This window comes from Bos grunniens, chromosome 11 (genome assembly GCF_055505025.1).
Source record: "Bos grunniens cultivar Pamir isolate PY7600 chromosome 11, Bosgru_T2T1.0, whole genome shotgun sequence".
Lineage (NCBI taxonomy): Eukaryota > Metazoa > Chordata > Mammalia > Artiodactyla > Bovidae > Bos > Bos grunniens.
Genome location: NC_141175.1, coordinates 7,524,306 through 7,542,688, shown reverse-complemented (window position 1 = coordinate 7,542,688; position 18,383 = coordinate 7,524,306). Strand labels below are relative to the sequence as shown.

At 50.6% G+C, this 18,383-nt stretch overlaps 1 protein-coding gene across 3 annotated transcripts in view; it reads left to right on the top strand.

The window, feature by feature from the left end:
- The window catches only part of USP20 (ubiquitin specific peptidase 20), a 44,606-nt gene that overhangs the window by 5,385 nt on the left and 20,838 nt on the right, over window positions 1-18,383 (top strand). For 2 of the 3 annotated variants that reach the window (XM_086324518.1, XM_086324519.1), the window contains exons 2-9: window positions 4,399-4,513; window positions 8,306-8,402; window positions 13,373-13,426; window positions 15,176-15,238; window positions 15,516-15,647; window positions 16,661-16,757; window positions 17,029-17,098; window positions 18,172-18,285. In XM_086324518.1, coding sequence (XP_086180644.1) covers window positions 8,322-8,402; window positions 13,373-13,426; window positions 15,176-15,238; window positions 15,516-15,647; window positions 16,661-16,757; window positions 17,029-17,098; window positions 18,172-18,285 — 611 coding nt within the window. In that variant the 5' untranslated portion in view covers window positions 4,399-4,513; window positions 8,306-8,321. Of the gene's footprint in view, window positions 1-4,398; window positions 4,514-8,305; window positions 8,403-8,786; window positions 8,878-13,372; window positions 13,427-15,175; window positions 15,239-15,515; window positions 15,648-16,660; window positions 16,758-17,028; window positions 17,099-18,171; window positions 18,286-18,383 lie in introns of all 3 variants that reach the window. The other variant, XM_086324520.1, reaches the window with a different exon arrangement.

Sequence of the window (18,383 nt, the reverse complement as noted above, 5' to 3'; positions counted from 1 at the left end):
GGAGACCAGGGTTCGATCCCTGGATTGGGAAGATCCCCTGGAGGAGGAAATGGCAACCCACTCCAGTATTGCCTGGAGAATTCCATGGACAGAGGAGCCTGGCGGGCTACAGTCCATGGGGTCACAAAGAGTCGGACACGACTAAGTGACTGAGCGCCACAACAAACTTTATAGTACCGAGCATTTTTTGAACATTCTTCCTCTTTTTTAAAAAATTTATTAAAAAAAAATTATTTATTTGGCTGTGCTGGGTCTTAGTTGCCACACACAGGATCTTTTGTTGCAGCATGTGGGATCTAGTTCCCTGACCAAGGATGAACCTGGGGCCCCGGCGTTGGAAGCTTGGAGTCTTAGCCACTGGACTAGTAGGGAGGTGCTTGCTGTTCAGATAAATACAAACTCTGAGCAAGTCCCTATGATCAGAAGTCGTCACGCTAAATCCTTGCTATGTGTCGTCCCACCTCATCTTCTCAGTCACCCTACCAGCCACCTGCTGTCTTTGTCCCCATTTTCCTGGATGAGGAAACTGAGGATTGGTGATTTTAGCTAAAGACACCAGCTTGTGAGTGACAAGATCGAGGAGCTGAATGCAGGTCTGGCTGTCCCCATAATTGCCCTCCGTGATCGTAGTCAACTCCAGGGGTGACGCCTGCGGAGCAGCTGACTGCAGTAAGAACGGAAAGTGGCTCCCGTGAGCGATTATAATATCCTTCATGGCTGCACACAGGCACCCTGGTGTTGAAACAGGGAACTCTGTGTCCCATGAGGGCAGCGCCCATGCCTGGCTTGTTTCCCATCACCCAGGAAGGTGCCTGGTCAGCGTTGACTGGGGACCAAGATAAAGCAAAATGACAGCTTTTAGACGGCCGGGGTCATCAGAGTGTGATCCTTGCAGACTTGTGCACTTCAGATGTTTCAGGTCCTGCATAGAATACTAAGCATCTAGTTTTTGATACTACCACTCGACATTTCCCCATATATAAACTGGCTTTCTTAAATTGAAGTCTAGTTGATTTACAGTGTCATGTTAGTTTCAGGTGTACAGCGCAGTGCTTCAGTTATACATATATACGTGAATTTATGTTTTATTCAGATTCTTTTCCCCTATAGATTATTGCAAACTATTGAGTATAATTCCTTGCGTTATAGAGTAGGCCCTTGTTGGTTATCTCTTTATATATAGTAGTGTGTGTATATACTTATCCCAACCTCCTAATTTATTCCTCCCCCCCTTCCCCTTTGGTAACCATAGTTTGTTTTCCATATCTGTGAGTCTGTTTCTATAAACTGATTTTTAAACATTAACTTAAAAAAAATATTAGTAAGCCTTAAACTTTCTATGTTGCTCAGACACTGTTGGGAGGCCAATAAATTTATATAATGTTTCTGGAGGAAAACTTGTCGGTATATATCTAGTACTTTCAAAACAAATATTTTGACCCAGTAATTTTTCTTTTGATCAAAGATGTAGTCAAAGACTTATATTCTAAAATAATCCTCACTGCCATACACACACACACTCACACAGATATCCTGTGTCTACCAGTAGGAGAATGATTGAGTAAGGTATTGTAGAGCTTAGATTATATGTGGTGTGATATTATCCAGCCACTAGAAATGAAGCTGTTAAAAAAAATTAAGTGATGTGGGAAGCATATAAGCACACTCAGTCCTGCCTGGCTCTTTGCAACCCCATGGACCACACAGCCCATGGAATTCTCCAGGCCAGAATACTGGAGTGGGTAGCCGTTCCCTCCTCCAGGGGATCTTCCCACCTCAGGTCTCCTGCATTGCAGGCGGATTCTTTACCAGCTGAGCCACAAGGGAAGCCCAGCAATGAAGTTGTTGAAAAGAAATTTAGTGACATGGGAAACAGAATGTGAACCTCCAAAAGCTGTATACAAATTAAATCTGTTATGTTTTAGCTTAGGTTCTTTAATATTTATTTATTTGGCTGCAGCATGTGGGGTCTAGTTCCCTGACCAGGAATTGAACCTTCTGCCTCCACAGCATGGAGTCTCAACCACTAGACCACTAGGGAAGTCCCAAGCGATTTTTGTTTCCTTCTTTTTTGTTCATCTGCATTTTCTACAATGTTTTACTTTATTTTCTTACTGTACTGGGTCTTCGTTGCTTTATTTGGCTCCCTCTCTAGTTGCGGTACAGGCTTCTCACTGCAGTGGCTTCTCTTCTCGCAGAGCATGGGTGTAGTTGCAGCATGCAGGCTCAGTAGTTGGGACACAAAGGCTTAGTTGCCCCTCGGCATGTGGAATCTTCCCAGGCCAGGGATCCAGCCTGTGTCCCCTGCCTTGGCAAACGGATTCTTAACCACTGGATCATCAGGAGAGTCCCTTCTACAAACTCTATGATGAATTTGTGTTGCTTTTGTAATACAGACCCTAATAGGTTACTTTTAAGTATCATCTTTAAAGTTTTGAAAATAAGAGGAACCTGTGTCTGGCATCCTTGGTACATGAGGTTCCCCTCTTAGGTCTGTGCTTGTTTCTCCCCAGACCCCTGAGAGCACCTTGGGGAGCAGAACCTCCTTCCCTGGAGATCTCCAGGCCCACAGAGAGTGAACAAGACACTTGGGGACCATTTCAGAGAAGGGCATCAGCCCCTGAGAGGTCCCGGAAGCCCCAACCCAGGAAGTGCCCCAGGCTGCTACCTGGCTGGCTTGAGAGCGCAGCTCTTCACCCCATGACTCATCCAGAAAAGGGTCTCCTCTTCACTCCTTTGTTTCTGCCTCGTTAATTTCCGTGCTGGATTAAAACGTTTCATCTCCTGCCTAGCCTGTAAATAGAAAAAGGCTGTTTGGTTTGGTTTTAATAAAATTAATGTACGTGATAAAGATCAGCGTGGCCCGCAAAGCCTAAAATATTTCCTACCTGGGCCTTTGTAGAAAAAGTGTGCTGACCCCTGACTTAGAGCAAGGCTGTGCGCTGGATAGACCAGTCAGGTCCCCGCCCACTGTTTACTAGCCCAGAATTGATCTTGGCCAGGTTCCTGGCTCCTTAAACTCCAGTTCTGTTTCTTCATCCATGAAGCAGGGGCAGCGACAGTACACAGGTTTGTTTGCCACAGGGCTTTTTTTTTTTTTCTTCTGCTTCTTCTATCTGAAGTTGCAAGAACCTGAGTCGTAGGATGGCACCTGTGACTCAGGAGTGGGCCTGTCGACCGTCGTCCTTGTCCGGGGCAGTGTTCCTGGCATGGAGTCTCCCGCTCATGACCTGGCTTCACCATCTAGCCCAAGAGATGGAGCGCATACCAAAGACACTGAAAAGCCCACATACTGCAGCTTAAAATAGTGTGAAGCTGGCAGCCACCCAGCACACTTGACCTCAGTGGAAACGAAAAAACTAAAAGTCTGACTTCAAGTGAGGAGGCTTGGAATTCAGAACCTTGAGCCCCGTCATTGTCACGTGACCGTTTTAAATGGTAGCTTCTAACTGCCTCTCCCTCTTTGAACTGCCCGCGCCTAGAAGACGTGGCCCACCACGGGGGGCCAGTGTTGACGCGCAGACGCACCCTGTTGTGTCAGTAGCCTAGGCTTGCTCCCGACCCGGGGGTCAGGGGTCCTGAGCAGCGGGAAGTTCTTGGGAGGCTGGAAGGCTGATCTGAGGGTCTCAGATCAAAAGGATGATCTGAGTGCTTCCACGATCTGAGGCACTCGTGGAAAGGGTGGATCCTCTGGTCCAGCGGGGAGCAGTTGTCGGAGCGGCCCCCCGTGGCCCTCCGCTGCCAAACCATCTCTCGGGGATCACAAAGGTAATGCCCAGCAGTGACTAGTGAGGGGTCTGACACCGCCCCGGGGGTAGGGCTGACCCTGTTTGCCAGCTCCACCCAAGCCTTCTTCAGCCGTCCCAGCAGTGGTGTGTTTTCATTGTCCCTGGAGACATACCGGAGAGTATGTCTAGCCTGTGGATGCCCCAAATGTCCAAAAATTCACTCCCTGCCCCCCCTCCCTCAGGAGGAATTGTGGGCTGTTTATAGCTTCTGCTTGGTGTTGAGAGTGTTTCTTTTTCAAGGTTTATGTATGTATTTTATTTTGATGTTGGCCGTGCTGGGTCTTCGCTGCTGCGAGCACGCCTTCTCCAGTTGCAGCCGGCGGGGGCCACCCTCTGTTGCAGTGTGTGGGCTTCCCTTGCTGCAGAGTACAGGCTCTAGGTGCGCGGGCTTCAGTAGGTGCCGCTCCTGGGCTCTTCAGCACAGGCTCAGCAGTTGTGGCTCAAGGACTTAGTTGTTCCAAGGCACGTGGGGATCTTCCCAGACCAGAGGTCAACCTGGTGTCCCTTGCATCACAAGGCTGACTCCTAACTACTGGACCCCCAGGGAAGCCTTGAGAGTGATTTTTAAGGTTAACAGAACGACATGAAGTGTGCTGGTTTGTCTTCCCAGGTTCCCCAGCAGAAGCCTGTGCTCACCCCAGCCCAGCGCATCAACTCACCACCGTTGGCCGGGACCGAAGAATGCGGAGGGTGACTGCCTCCGGGGGCTGTCGCTTTGCACAGAGGTAGGGCCTTCAGCCTCTCCCACTCAGGTGTCGCCCTTACACACGGACCAAGAAGGAAGTATAGATTTTTCTTTTTAGGTGAAATGATAGAATCTTGGTTGTGTGGGTTTTTTTTTTTTTTTCTTTTTTGAGTCTCATAGAAAGATGTATGCGGATGAAATGATGTGATATCTGGGATTTGCTGCCCAAAGGAGGAAGTGGCAGGTTGAGATTCAGCAAGGTTGGCCATGGATTAATTGTGAAGCCAGGTAATGAGTGCTTGGGGGTGGGTTACACACTTCTGTCTCCTTCTGCCTATGTTTGCATTTTCTGTACGTTCCAAAGAGCGGGCCAAGAGTCTGACCCACTTGGGTTTTGGCCCCAGTCCTGGAGCTCCCGTCTGCAAGACCTGGGACTAGAGGTGTCCTGTTTAGTCATCTATAAAACGGGGAAAGCCCCGCCTCTGAGATGGCCGGGGAAGCTTTCAGGGGAAGAATGCATGGAAAACACTAAGTTTGGCCCCTCGTCAGCACCAGTCACTCCTGTCTGGCGTGGAGTCTGGGCCACTTCACCGTGGGCAGATCTTTTGGGGTGGGGTGGGGCTTGCAGGAGGGCGCTTGAGGGGTCCACCTCCCTCTGGTGGTTGCACAACCTCTGCCTTTGATTAAAGCACCGTTGGCTTCTCCTGCATCTTTGATTGGGCCCTTTTTCTCGGTAACAGTTTGGAGCTAGAGTCAAAAGCCAGGTTCCTGGGTACAATTTCTGCTAAAATATTGGGTGGCGGCAGCATTTACTTATTTATTTTTAAACGTTTTCTTTCGAGATAATTATAGACTCAGAGTAAGTTGCCAAAAACTGTGCTGGGAGGTTCCCTTCCCCACGGTCCCCAGTGGTACCGCATCTCTGGTGTATCCGTAGTACAGCGTCATGACCAGCAGAGAGACCGGTACACCAGGGAGCTCATTCAGACTTCACCAGTTTTACTCGCACTTGTGTGTGTGTGTGTGTGCACGTGTGTGTGTTCAGTTCCAGGCAGTTTTCGCTGGTGGCTCAGACGGCAAAGGCATCTGCCTGCAATGCAGGAGACTTGGGTTTGATCCGTGGGTCGGAAAGATCCCCTGGAGAGGGGAATGGCAACCCACTCCATATTCTTGCCTGGAGAATCCCATGGACAGAGGAGCCTGGAGGGCTGTATTCCGTGGGGTTGCAAAGAGTCGGACACAACTGAGCAACTAATACGTACAAATGCATACAGGTCCATGTCACCACCACCACAGTCAAATACAGAGCTGCCGGCACACCAAGGAGTTCCCTCCAAGGAAGCATCTGCTTTTCAAACTGAAATAGCTTTTTTCCCCTTCTGGTTTAAAAAAGAAGAATTAGCAGGCAGTGAAGATGGCGGAGAATGGCGGTCTCGCCGGCGAGAGCAGTGGGAGCGGCACGGGGCAGGGGTGTCCACAGAGCGGGTAATCGCTGGCTTCAACCGTCTTGGGCAGGATCAGCGGGGCCTGGCGTCCAAGGCCGCTGAGCTGGCGATGGAGTTGGATGAGCACAGCGCAGTGACTGATACTCTGAAGGAGGTAGCGATGGAGTTGGATGAGCACAGCGCAGTGACTGATACTCTGAAGGAGGTAGCGATGGAGTTGGTTGAGCACAGCGCAGTGACTGATACTCTGAAGGAGGTAGCGATGGAGTTGGATGAGCACAGCGCAGTGACTGACACTCTGAAGGAGGCAGCGATGGAGTTGGTTGAGCACAGCGCAGTGACTGATACTCTGAAGGAGGCAGCAATGGAGTTGGATGAGCACAGCGCAGTGACTGATACTCTGAAGGAGGTAGCGATGGAGTTGGATGAGCACAGCGCAGTGACTGACACTCTGAAGGAGGCAGCGATGGAGTTGGTTGAGCACAGCGCAGTGACTGATACTCTGAAGGAGGCAGCAATGGAGTTGGATGAGCACAGCGCAGTGACTGATACTCTGAAGGAGCTGGCGATGGAGTTGGTTGAGCACAGCGCAGTGACTGATACTCTGAAGGAGGCAGATGAAACCCGCAAGTGCTGCCTCATGCTTGGAGGGGTGCTGGGGGAGCGGACCGTCCAAGAGGCGCTGCCTGCCTTGGGGAACTACAAGGAGCAGATACAGAAGATCACAGATGCTGACACAACAGCTTCAGGCAAAGGGAAAAGAACTAAATGAACTCTGGGAAAAGCACAACCTTCGTCTCCTGGGGGAAGGCAAGAAGCCAGCAGCCAAGGAAAACTCAGAAGGCGCTGGGGCTAAGGCCACCTCAGCCGGCGTGTTGGTCTCCTAGGAACCAAAGTCTTTGCATTGTTTTCTACCCTGATTCCCACTTCGAATTTCTCTTTATTGTTATTATTATTTTCTCTGCCATTGTAATATTTTTTTGTTAATTAAATGTTTTGGTCAGGAAAAAAAAAGAATTATGCACAGAAGAGCGTCAGGATGGAAGTTTGCCACAATATCATCAGCAGTTTATTTTACTTTATTGTTATTGTCGTTTAGTTGCTAAGTCATATCCAACTCTTTCGTGACCCCATGGACTGTAACCCTCCCAGGCTCCTCTGTCCATGGGATTTCCCAGGCAAGAATACTGGAGTGGGTTGCCATTTCCTCCTCCAGGGGATCTTCCTGACCCAGGGATGAAACTCGTATCTCCTGCATTGGCAGGCAGATTCTTTACCACTGAGTCACCAGAAACTGAAGTGAAGTTGCCCAGTCGTGTCTGACTCTTTGTGACCCAGTGGACTGTAGCCTCCCAGGCTCCTCTGTCCAGGGGATTTTCCAGGCAAGAGTACTGGAGTGGGTTGCCATTTCCTTCTCCAGGGGATCTTCCCGACCCAAGGAGCGAACTCAGGTCTTCTGCATTGCAGGCAGACGCTTTACCGTCTGAGCCTCCAGGGAAGCCCTCTATTTTGCTCCTATACCTTGTACTTTAAAAAGTATATCGTCTGAGTTTTGTTTTTATAATTGTAAAAAAAAAAAAAACAAAAGCAACAACCACACAGCTCTTATGAAATCTGTCACCCAGTTACACCACCGTTGGTGCTTCAGCGAACATCTTCAGACCCCTTCCTAGCTTGGTTTGCCCGCCCTTCTCTGCGACTTTCTCATTCTCAAATAACATTATCTGGAGGAGCTGCTGCTCTGACTTCCTCCTCTAGTATCTTGGAGTTTAAAGATTCTTCTGTAAGTGGGGTTTCTCACAGGAAGTGAGATAAGTGGCCTTTGGGTCACCTGGCCTCTCTGAAGCTCTTGAGAAGAGGGAGCTTGCTTGCTCAGAGAAGAGCGCAGTCCCCTTCTGGTTTTGCCTTTCTCCTTGGTTTTCAGCCCTGGCCTCTCCACCCTGCCCACTGCTGCCCCCTAGTGTAGAGTGGTCTCCAGGTCAGGGAGCTGGTGTCTCTCAACAGGACTGCAGTTTTAGATTCCCTAACAGGCAGCTCCCCAAATGCAGGAAGCACCCTTGTGTCTTCCCTATCAACAGTTCTCATCATCACACCCAGCGCTTGAATTCTAATCATCTCCCTGCACTTGCTGTCCCTGGGCCAGGCATTTCGCTGATATTTCCTTAGTGAATCTTCTGAGCAACCCTTCCGGAAGGTGTTATCTCCTTCTCCAATCGTCAGGCGAAGAGGGTGAGGCTCAGAGCAGTTAAGTAGCTTCTCTGGGTCACCAGCAAGTACGTGACAGATCTGGGGCTCGAGACCCAAGTATGCACTTAACCCCTCAGCCTCTCCTGCCTCCAGCCGGCAGGGGCTGCCATTAACCCAGGATCCCTTGTGTTTCCTTATAGGTGAGCCCGGGCCAGCATGGGGGACTCCAGGGACCTTTGTCCTCATCTTGATTCGATAGGGGAGGTGACCAAAGAGGACTTGCTGCTCAAATCCAAGGTAAAGGGTCAAACTTTCCGGGACTGAGGCCCACACCCAGGGCACCCCCCGCCTCCACCGCATTCCTGGGATACAGACATTTCTGAAGCCGCGGAAGCACTGGCTCCCAGCAGTCTCAGCTTGGCCTTTTATGTAAATGGAAAAGCTGGCGTCTGTTCAGGAGGCCTTCCGGGGCTGCGTCCTAACAGCCATTAATTACCACGTAGACCATCCATTTGGGAGCGCTGATGCCCATTAGTGGCTGGAGCAGGTGCAAGGCGGAGAGTCAGGCTCCGAGAGTCCACGGGCGTTTTTGCACACTTGACCTGAGGAGGGCTCAGGGAGGTTCAAAGAGAAGAGGTGGGCCTCTGTTTTTTTTTTTTTTGTCTATACTGTGGCTTGCAGGGTCTTCGTTCCCTGACCAGGGATCCAACCCGTGCCCCCTGCAGTGGAAGCTTGGAGTCCTGACCGTGGGACCCCCAGGGGACTCCCAAAGGTGGGCCACACTGAGTAGGGAGGATGTGCTGTTTGTCTGTTTGTTAGATTAAAAACAATTTAAGTAGGTAACGCTTTCACATGGTTCAAAAATGAAATGATGTAAGAAGAAAAATGTCAGGGAGTCCCCCTCCCACCCGTCCTGTGCTCACCCTCTCCATCCCACCCTCCAGACAGCCACGAACGTTGGATTCTTTTGTATCTTTTCAGAGTTTGCTTATGGGAATACTTATTTTTCATTTCCCCTCTATTACATAGAAAGCAGCGTACTGTAGCTGTTTTGGTAACGTGCTCTGTTCGCCTGGCAGAGTATCTTGGAGCTCTGTGGTCTCAGCACATGGGTCTCGTGGTCTGTCTTAAAGCTGCATCATAGTTCACTGTGTAGACTCCGCAGCCGATCCTCTGTGGGTGGACATCTGGGCGCTTTGCAGCATTCTGTCTGTATAGTGTCCTCGTGTTCAGGGGCAGGGCCGTGTGGAGGGGCCATTCCCAGGGGTGGGGTTGGGTCAGACTCCTAGACAGATTCCTGTGTCTTCTTTCCAGGCACCTAATGCTGGTCATTCAGCCTCCCTGCACCAGCAGGTGCTGGGTGGCTTCTGGCCTGAGCTGGCTCAGTCTCAGGTGTGATTCTTCAAAGTTCCTGTGGCTTCTTTTGAAGTCGTCTTGTTTGCTGCTACTGAACCAGGTTCATCTGCTGATTCATAGCAAGCCAAACGCTGAGACACCGAGGTTTGCAGCAAAGAAAGGGTTGATTCACAAGTGAGGAAACAGGAGAACAAGCCTCAGATCAGCCTCCCAGAAGGCGAGGGTCTTGGAATATTTATGGGATGAAGAAGCAGGATGGTCTTAGGCATGGGGAGAGATGAGGTCATCAGTGTTCTGCACAAGTGTGTCTGAGTTATGTGCTTCTTCCTAGGATGCGTGTTCAAAAATGGAGGTGCTTAGCATGATCTGAGGCTGAAGTTTTGGGCCCTTTGACATCAAAATGTCATTTATCAGACACTTACACACACCCAGTTTTAGGGTCAGTGGTCCCAAACAGTCTTAGCCGGCTCGAACTGGACAAGACTCCAAGTTTCTGAAAAAACAGCTTAGACCCCTATTACTATAGCAACGCATACATCAGAGCTGTTATCTGTAGGGGTGATTAAGGAGTCTTGTGATGTATAGGCTAGGGGTTTTTTACCCAGCTGTTCCCTTAGTTGCTGTTGTGTAAGACAAGTTCCATTTCTGTTCATCACCAGTTTCTGCTAACCCTGTAGAGGATGGTTTCAGTGTGGTCAGGAGGAAGAGCAGAGCAAGGCTGTGGTGCATTTGCCCCATCTAACACTGGTCTCTTCCTGCGTCTGCACAAAGGAATAAGTGAAACAAACTGAGAGTTTCTTGGGAAATCTGAGAGCAGGGAGGAGACGAACAAGGTGGGAAGAGGGAGGCAGAACTTGGGAAGATCGGGCTGGGACATGGCAGCCTTTTGGAAATCTACAAAATGAAACCAACGTGGTTTTAAAATACCCAGAAGGCGCAAGGACTGAGCCGGGTAGCTCACAATGGAGGCGATGCAAGTGGCTGAGAAACTCTTGAAAAAAGGTGCTTGACTTCCCTGGTGGTCAAGGATTTGGCCAGGAAACCAGCATGGCACCGTTTCAGATGCGCATGGCACAAACTGCTGTCACTCAGGAATAGGGAGGAGGGACGTGGACCCGATGTTTGCAGTCAAGTTACCGTGACTGCAGGGGTTCAGTTCCCGTGCTCGGAATGTGTCTAGGAGCAGTGTGTGTACCAGTTACAAGATACAAATACAGCAGTGTTTACTGAGCATTCTTTGTAAAAGGAAAACACTGGTGGTCAAACGCATATCTACCAGGAAGGGAATGAGTGAAACAGTTGTGGCGTCTGTACCCGCAGTGTGGGCCCCCGTGTACTTATCGCAAAGAATGAGATGGGGATCTCTGTGTACAGACACAGAAGGGTGGCCCTAAGTAGGTGACAGAAGCCTGTTACTGAGAAGTGTGTACAGTGTGATCTCATTTTTACTAGCCCAAGGTATGGAGGGAAATACTTCAAGTTATTACAGCATGTATGTATTATATATAATACACTACATATTATGTACAGCATATATGTAATATATGATACATTATGTACAGCATACATATATACAATATATGACACATATACAGCATATATGTTTTATATATAATATACTACACATTATATACAGTGTATATGTATTATATGTAATATAGGACACATTATATACAGCATATATGTATTATATATAATATATGACACACATATAGCATGTATTATATATAATATACTACATATTATATACAGTGTATATGTGTTGTATGTAATATGCTACATATTATATACAGTGTATGCGTCATTTAAGTTGTTGAAATAAGCACATAATACTTTTATCATTCATATGACTGAAATGAAAAAACAAATTTGGGAAGATGGGAGTGAACTGTGAAATCAGAAAGTCACAAAAGAGATGACAAATTTGGAAAGGTCAGGAGTAGCAACTTTGAGTCTATCGAGCAGACTGGTCTCCTGCCCCCTTAGCATCCTTGGCAAGAGACCCTAAGACACAGACTGCAAACCTCAGCCCCACTGATGGGATGAGCTGCGCCTTCTCAACCTTGCTGAGAGAGCCATGTTCAGGATTTTTACAAACACAGCCAGAATCTGGGCTTAGTGGAAAGAAGTTCCCATGGAGGCCTAAGGGTCGATGTGGCCACCCTTGGGAGGACACTAGACCTTTCCCGTAAGTCTGATGACCCTGACTCCTCAGCTGATAGTGCTTCTGACAGTAGGGTCATGACCTCTCCAAACCTCCATTTCTCATCTGTAAGAAGGGGGTCTTGGGACCTATTGCAGAGACTGTGATAAGGATTACATGAGCAAGGTCCAAAGAACTTAGCTGGATACCTGGCTCATTATGATCCCTCACCAGGGATCAGCTCTGTAACTGCTTCAGAGACCAGTGCTTAGAATTCATCTCACAACTGGCAGAGACACACTGGGTATTGTGAAAGCTCAGCTGGAAACTGCTGTTCTAGAGAGGCACAGAGAAAATTACTTAGGACAGTTTAAATTATAATGAAAAGACCTTGAAATATAGTGAGTTAAATGAGATAGGAGTTTGCTTTTCTCATTGAGCAGTCCAGATGTAGGTAGCTCTGATAGAGTGGATCTGTCATTCTCAACACATGCCTTTCACCTCCAGGTCCAAAGTGGTTACTTGAGTTCCTGCCATCACATCTGCATTCCAGCCAATGGAAACAGGAGAGAGACCAAGGGTTGTGCAAAACTCAGAAGTGGCACATGTCACTTTTACTGTTACGCTATCGACTAGAACCGAGTCCCATGATCACAGTGGGGGCTAGGACACATAGTCTGTAGCTCACTGACCATGTGCTCAGCCAAAATACGTAGATTCTTTTATTAAAGCAGGGAAGAGAGATATCAGTGGACCAGAAGCAGGCTCTGTCATCCTGATCAACAGATACCTGGGTGTTTCTGTGGTCAACAGATATACTGATCTGATTTGTACCATACTCTGTGAAGTCGTAGGGGTAGGCAAAACAGACCATCCCTCCTTCATGGAGCCCATAGTCTAGCCGGGCAGAAAGGCTTAAATAAATGAGTGTCATAAAGGAACTGGCAGTCCGGAGTTGATGATAAGAACGTGCAAGAGAGAAAGAGGCTGATATTCCCTGGTTTACGCAGAGAACCAATAAAGCTCTTGACACAGGGCTTGTATTGCTCATGAAGGCACAGGGCACCCTCTCAAGGGGCTGAAGGCACAGGGCGCCTTCTCTAGGGAGTCTTGGAAACCCGGGCAGGAGAGTACGCGCGACGGGTTTCTGCGCTCCATCAAATTAGCCGGAGAGAGAGAGAGAGAGAGAAAGAAAGAAAGAAAGACACGGGGACCCAAGCTCTGATGGAGCAGAGTGCTTTAATGGTCTTTCTGTGAGTATATATAGGCTATGGTACAAGAAATTTCTTTCAACAATGATAAAGATCAGAAAACCAAAAGTACAACAACCGTTACCAAGGGAACAAGGGATAATAATGGTCACAAGGTCAGGAGACAGTCCATATCCAAGAAAGAAGATCGAGACTGGGCAGTTTTGTCTTAAGGAGAATGTTTACTGAAGGAGATTCAAGCCTGTCTCATCGTATGACCTCAGTCCTGAGAGCTGCGTGCAGTTCTACTCGCTTCTGGCAGAAGCTGATAAGCAACAGAGGATTTATGAGAAACAGCACGTAGGAATCCTCCTGTTAAACATTCCCTGATAAGCTTTAAGTGATTGTATTGAAAATGTTTTTTCAGGCACATGAAAAAACAAAATTCGAACAGTAAAGCTTAAAGTGGCCCCGTGGGCTGGAATCTCTGTGAGGCAAAGCCTCTGGGCTGAGTCTGATGGCTCATGTCCTGTGGCCACTCACACCCTCCTCTTGGTCTCTTTCCCCGCCTCACACAGAGCACCTGTCAGTCATGCGGGGTTTCTGGACCCAACCTGTGGGCCTGTCTCCAGGTAAGTTTCCTGCAGCTGTTGGGGCCCTGGAGCTGGGTCCAGACTCTGGGCTGGGAATACCTGTCCTCTGTGGGCGTGGCCTGAAACCTTGGGCAGGGACACAGGGCATGGATGTCTCGGGTGTGGTGCCCAAACCAAGAGGGCCCCAGAGTGTGTGAGCCCCTGGGCTGCCTGCCCTTCCAACCATTAAAGATGAAGAGGGAAAAGCTCTGGACTGAATGAGCCCATCAACATGAAGGGGAAATTTCTGTTCAGCACGTGCATATGAGACGATGTAGCATCTTGGCTGTGAACCCTGGCACTTGTTAGTGGCAGTCAGTTCCTGGGCTGGGGCTTCCCAGGTGACTCAGTGGTATAGAATCCACCTGCAGTGCAGGAGACGCTGGAGACAAGAGTTTGATCCCTGGGTCGGGAAGATCCCCTGGAGGAGGAAATGGCTACCCACTCCAGTATTCTTACCTGGAGAATCCCATGGACAGAGGAGCCTGGTCGGCTACAGTCCATGGGGTTGCAAAGAGTCAGACGTGACTGAGTGACTGAGCATTCACCCACCCAGCCACACACACATACACACACACACCCCTGGGCCAGTTTGGGTCTTCGTTTTGCCATCTATAAAGCAGAGGCCACAATACTGACGACTGCCCCCGCCTTGTGGACCACCCCCCTTAGGGTAGAATTTGGCAAGATGGTGCCTGTGATGGCCTTAACATGGTTCGTGGCCCTTAGACAGTGTCCAGTAAAATCTGGTTGTGATTATTATGCTCACGCAAAAGAGTAACAGTAAATGTGTGAACAAGTGACGATTTTCTCTGAGGGGGGCAGAATTACAGATAATTCATTTTTCTTTATAACTTTGTAGTGTTTTCCAACTTTGCCACAAGTATATATCACACTATATAATCTTACTAAAAATTTCTTTGAAAACAAATACAAGGAGAGACAAAAAAAGGCAGCAAATGGGCACAAAGATCACAGTTCAAGTCTCTTAGCAGAAGGCACAGGAGCCTCCGTAGGGCTCTGGCCTCGTCCTTTGGGGCCTGTCGCTCAGGGTAAACTACGCTGCAGGACATGGTCTGGGGCCCCGGGGACGGCAGGAAGTGGGGGTCATGGCCCTGCCTCCTGGGAGCCCACAGACGCCCCCCTAGAGACCGAGACGGAACCCGACGCAGAAAGTGACGCCGCCCCTCTCCAGCTGGTGCATGGCTGACCACTGCTCAGGGTGCACCAGCGCTCTCCTGCAGTGAAGCCGTCTGACAGCCAGGGCTGGGTGGAGACCACAAGCTGGGCCGTGGGAGCTGGGCGGATCTGGGGGAGGAGAGTGCAAGGCCAAAGGCAGGTCACCACGGGGCACGGGGTCAGCACAGGGCCCCCGGCTGCCTCTGCCCGTTCAGCGTCCCCGTCAGAAAATGGCCATGAGGCCCAGGCTCCCCCCGCCCCCACCAAAAGTGTGGCCCTGCCAACTGGCCCATCAGGAAGTGGGGTTTTGGTGGAAAAGGGGTGAGTGGAGGGAGGAGCAGGTCAGGGCGCCCAGCAGCCAGGCCTCAGCCCAGGGCCCACCGCCCGTCTCGCTCAGAGGCGGGGCAGCTGTGTTGCGGCCAGCCGTGCCCAGTGCACACCTTGGGTGTGCAAACCGGCAGCCGGGCCTTGGTCCCTGGGGTCCCGGGGTGGCAGCGGGGATACCCCCTCACGGCGTGGCCCTGTCTGTTCTCTCGGCCCCCCGCCCGCTCCCCTTCCATCTCTCCCCAGGTCTCCTGCTCCTACGTTGGCTGCGGAGAATCCTTCGCTGACCACAGCACCCTGCACGCACAGGTGAGCGTGGGCCCTGAGGTCAGACCCCAGCTCCAGCCGCCCTCTGGCTCCACCCGCCTCTCTGGGCCTCGGCGGTTGTGTGTGTAAAATGGGAACAGTCACGGCAAAGAAGGAAGAGAGAAGGCAGCCGCAGCCCTTGGCAAGCCTGGCTGAGGTGGGGGGAGCAGAATCTGAGATTCCTGAAAATCTGAGATTTTCCCGAGCCCGTGTAGCTGAGGCAGGCCCGCGGCACCCGGTAGGCCAGTGTGTTCTCCTTCCTCTGCACCCTGCCCTCTAGGCGAAAAACCACAACCTGACGGTGAACCTGACCACGTTCCGGGTGTGGTGCTACGCCTGTGAGAAGGAAGTGTTCCTGGAGCCGCGCCTGGCGGCCCACCCGCCTGGCCCCGCGCCCAAGTTCTCAGAGCAGGTGAGGGGGCGCAGGGGCCAGCCGGCGGCGAAACAAGGGCGAGGGCAGGGCAGCGGGTCCCCGATGGTGTCTGTTCCCACTCCGAGTTTCCAGGTGGCTCTGAAGAGCTCAAGTCAGCTAATGCCCGCTGAGCCCCAGCCCTGTCCAGGGCGGTGTGAGGGCTCAGGATGCAGAGGTGACTGGGGGCGGGTAGGCCTTGGGGGTGCCCTGGGCCAAGGCCGGCACGGGAAACACCCAGACACCCTCCCCCCAGGCAGTGCACCAGGCCAGGAGCCATTCAGGCCCTTCGAGGAGGCGGGTGGGAGAGCCCAGCGTGGAGCTGACCCTCAGGGAGGGCTCATTAAATCAGCATCTGAGCCTCCGGAGAGGCCTGACGTGTCTGGGTACAGTGCTGTCTTTCCTCCATGTTGACAATGATGGTCACATAATAGGTGCTCAATAAATGTGTATGGCCTATGTTTGTGGACTTAAATGATCAATATATATGAGTTGTTTTGTTTTTGTTTTTGTTTTTGTTTTACAAAAAAGTCTATAAAAAAGTATATACAAGTCCTGTTTTGGATGTGTGTGTGTGTATTAACAGTTTAAATGCAACAGAGATATAATAATCAACAGTGTTTGTCTCAGAAAAGTTGGGCTGCCTGTTGTTTTTTCTTTGTTTCTATTTTTTTCTCAAATTTGTTATAAATAAAATATTATTACTCATTACTGTAAGTAAAGCACAAGCCAGAGAGTTCTTAGGGCAAAGCCACCAGTTCAGTTCAGTCGCTCAGTCGTGTCTGACTCTTGGCGACTGCAGCACGCCAGGCCTCCCAGTTGGTCCATGACCATCTCCCGGAGTTGCTCAAACTCATGCCCTCTCTTAACCACCATGTCCCCTGCTCAGGTGGGCTGACTGAGTGGCTAGGGGTCTGGGCTTCTCCCCCGACACCCCAGCGCAGGGCCCGTGCCCAGCCCCTCTCCCCCCTCACCTACTAGTCTTCCTGACTTCTCACCCTGGTTCTTGGACGCAGGACTCTCCGCCGCCCTCCCACCCTCTGAAAGCCGTCCCCATCGCTGTGGCGGACGAAGGAGAGTCCGAGTCGGAGGACGACGACCTGAAGCCACGAGGTAACAGCCCCGCGAGCTGTGCCGCCTGGACAGGTGGGGCGGCGTAGGGTGGTCTCTGTGACATGAGGGCTTCCCTGGAGTGCAGCCCTGGGGCCCAGCAGCCCTCAGCCACGCCTCAGCCCTGTGCCCCTGGGCAGGCCGGCTTCTTTCAACCCGGGTCGCTGCCCTTGCTGACTCGGCAGGTTTCCCGGGCAGGTCCTCGGGGGCTCGGGAGCCACAGCTCCTCTCCGAGTGCTCATGGTCCCCTCCCTCTGTGTGTGCTGGTCCCCAGGCCTCACGGGCATGAAGAACCTCGGCAACTCCTGCTACATGAATGCGGCCTTGCAGGCTCTGTCCAACTGGTAGGTTTCGCCTCATCTGGGATTTGGGGGGCCCTGGGAATAGCAGCTGCCGCCCCCAAGTTGGGGCGTGTGTATTGCTCATAGAAGCCTGGATGTGCGTACACATCAAAACGCCCCAAACCACACCTGCCCTTTGACCCAGCAATCCCTCCAATGGGAATTTCTCCTAAAGGAGGTACCAGTACCCAGAGAGGTTGAAAAAGCTGTCTGTGCTGTTCCTCACCCTGCCATTTATTGGAAACATGTTAAAGGCCCATAAAAATCACAAATTTAGTACAGACCAGCTTTACGGTGAGTTCAGGGAAAAATGGTGCAGGACAATATTTACTGAAACGGGGAGGAGTTCAGAATATGATAAGTAGGAAAAGGTTGTGATCCTTTATATGGTGCAGTCCCATTTTGGGGGTGAAAATATTTTTTTCCATCTAAGACACCCTCTACTCCCTGAGGCTGGGCCATCTCCTCTGCCTGGCACTCAGGGTCTCACACCTACTAAGGGTTCTGTGTGTGTGTGTGTGTGTGTGTGAGAGAGAGAGAGAAGGAGGGCAAGGATGGGGGCTCTGCATGCATAGAAAATTCTAGGAGGATATCTTCAGAGTAGCTATCCCCACTCATGGTAGGATTAAGGTCAGTTACTATTGTTTGCTTATCTGTACTTCCTAATTTTTCTACAATAAATGACTATTTCTTATGTAACGAGGTAACAAAAACAAAGAAAAAAGAAGCGAGGGAGAGGCCTTCAGGCTCAGGAAGGTTTCTAAGCAGGGGCCGATGAAAGGAGGGGTGATGCTTCCTCTAATTTTTACACAACAGTCTTTAAAGAAAGACCTTATCTCCAGTGCATTCACATTCTACGGTGGCGGGGTTAGGACTTCAGTGTATGAATTTGCAGGGGGATACAATTCAGCCCCATAACAGATGGGGTCTGTCAAGTCACCTACAGGTATTTATGGCTCTGGGGGGCCCTGGTATATCCCCACACAGGACAGGTTTTCTTCTCCAGCCAGCTCTTGTAAATGATGCCATGTACCCTTCTCTTCTTTGCTGACCTGGCTCCCTGCCCCCTCCCTCAGCCCCCCGCTCACCCAGTTCTTCTTGGAGTGTGGAGGCCTGGTCCGCACAGACAAGAAGCCAGCCCTGTGCAAAAGTTATCAGAAGCTGGTCTCTGAGGTCTGGCACAGGAAACGGTGAGTGACCGAGTCCCCGACCTCTGGCAGGGGCATGGGGACAGGCTTTCTGTCGGGCCCCTTGATGGAGCACTTCCAGTGCCCTCAACCTCTCGCTA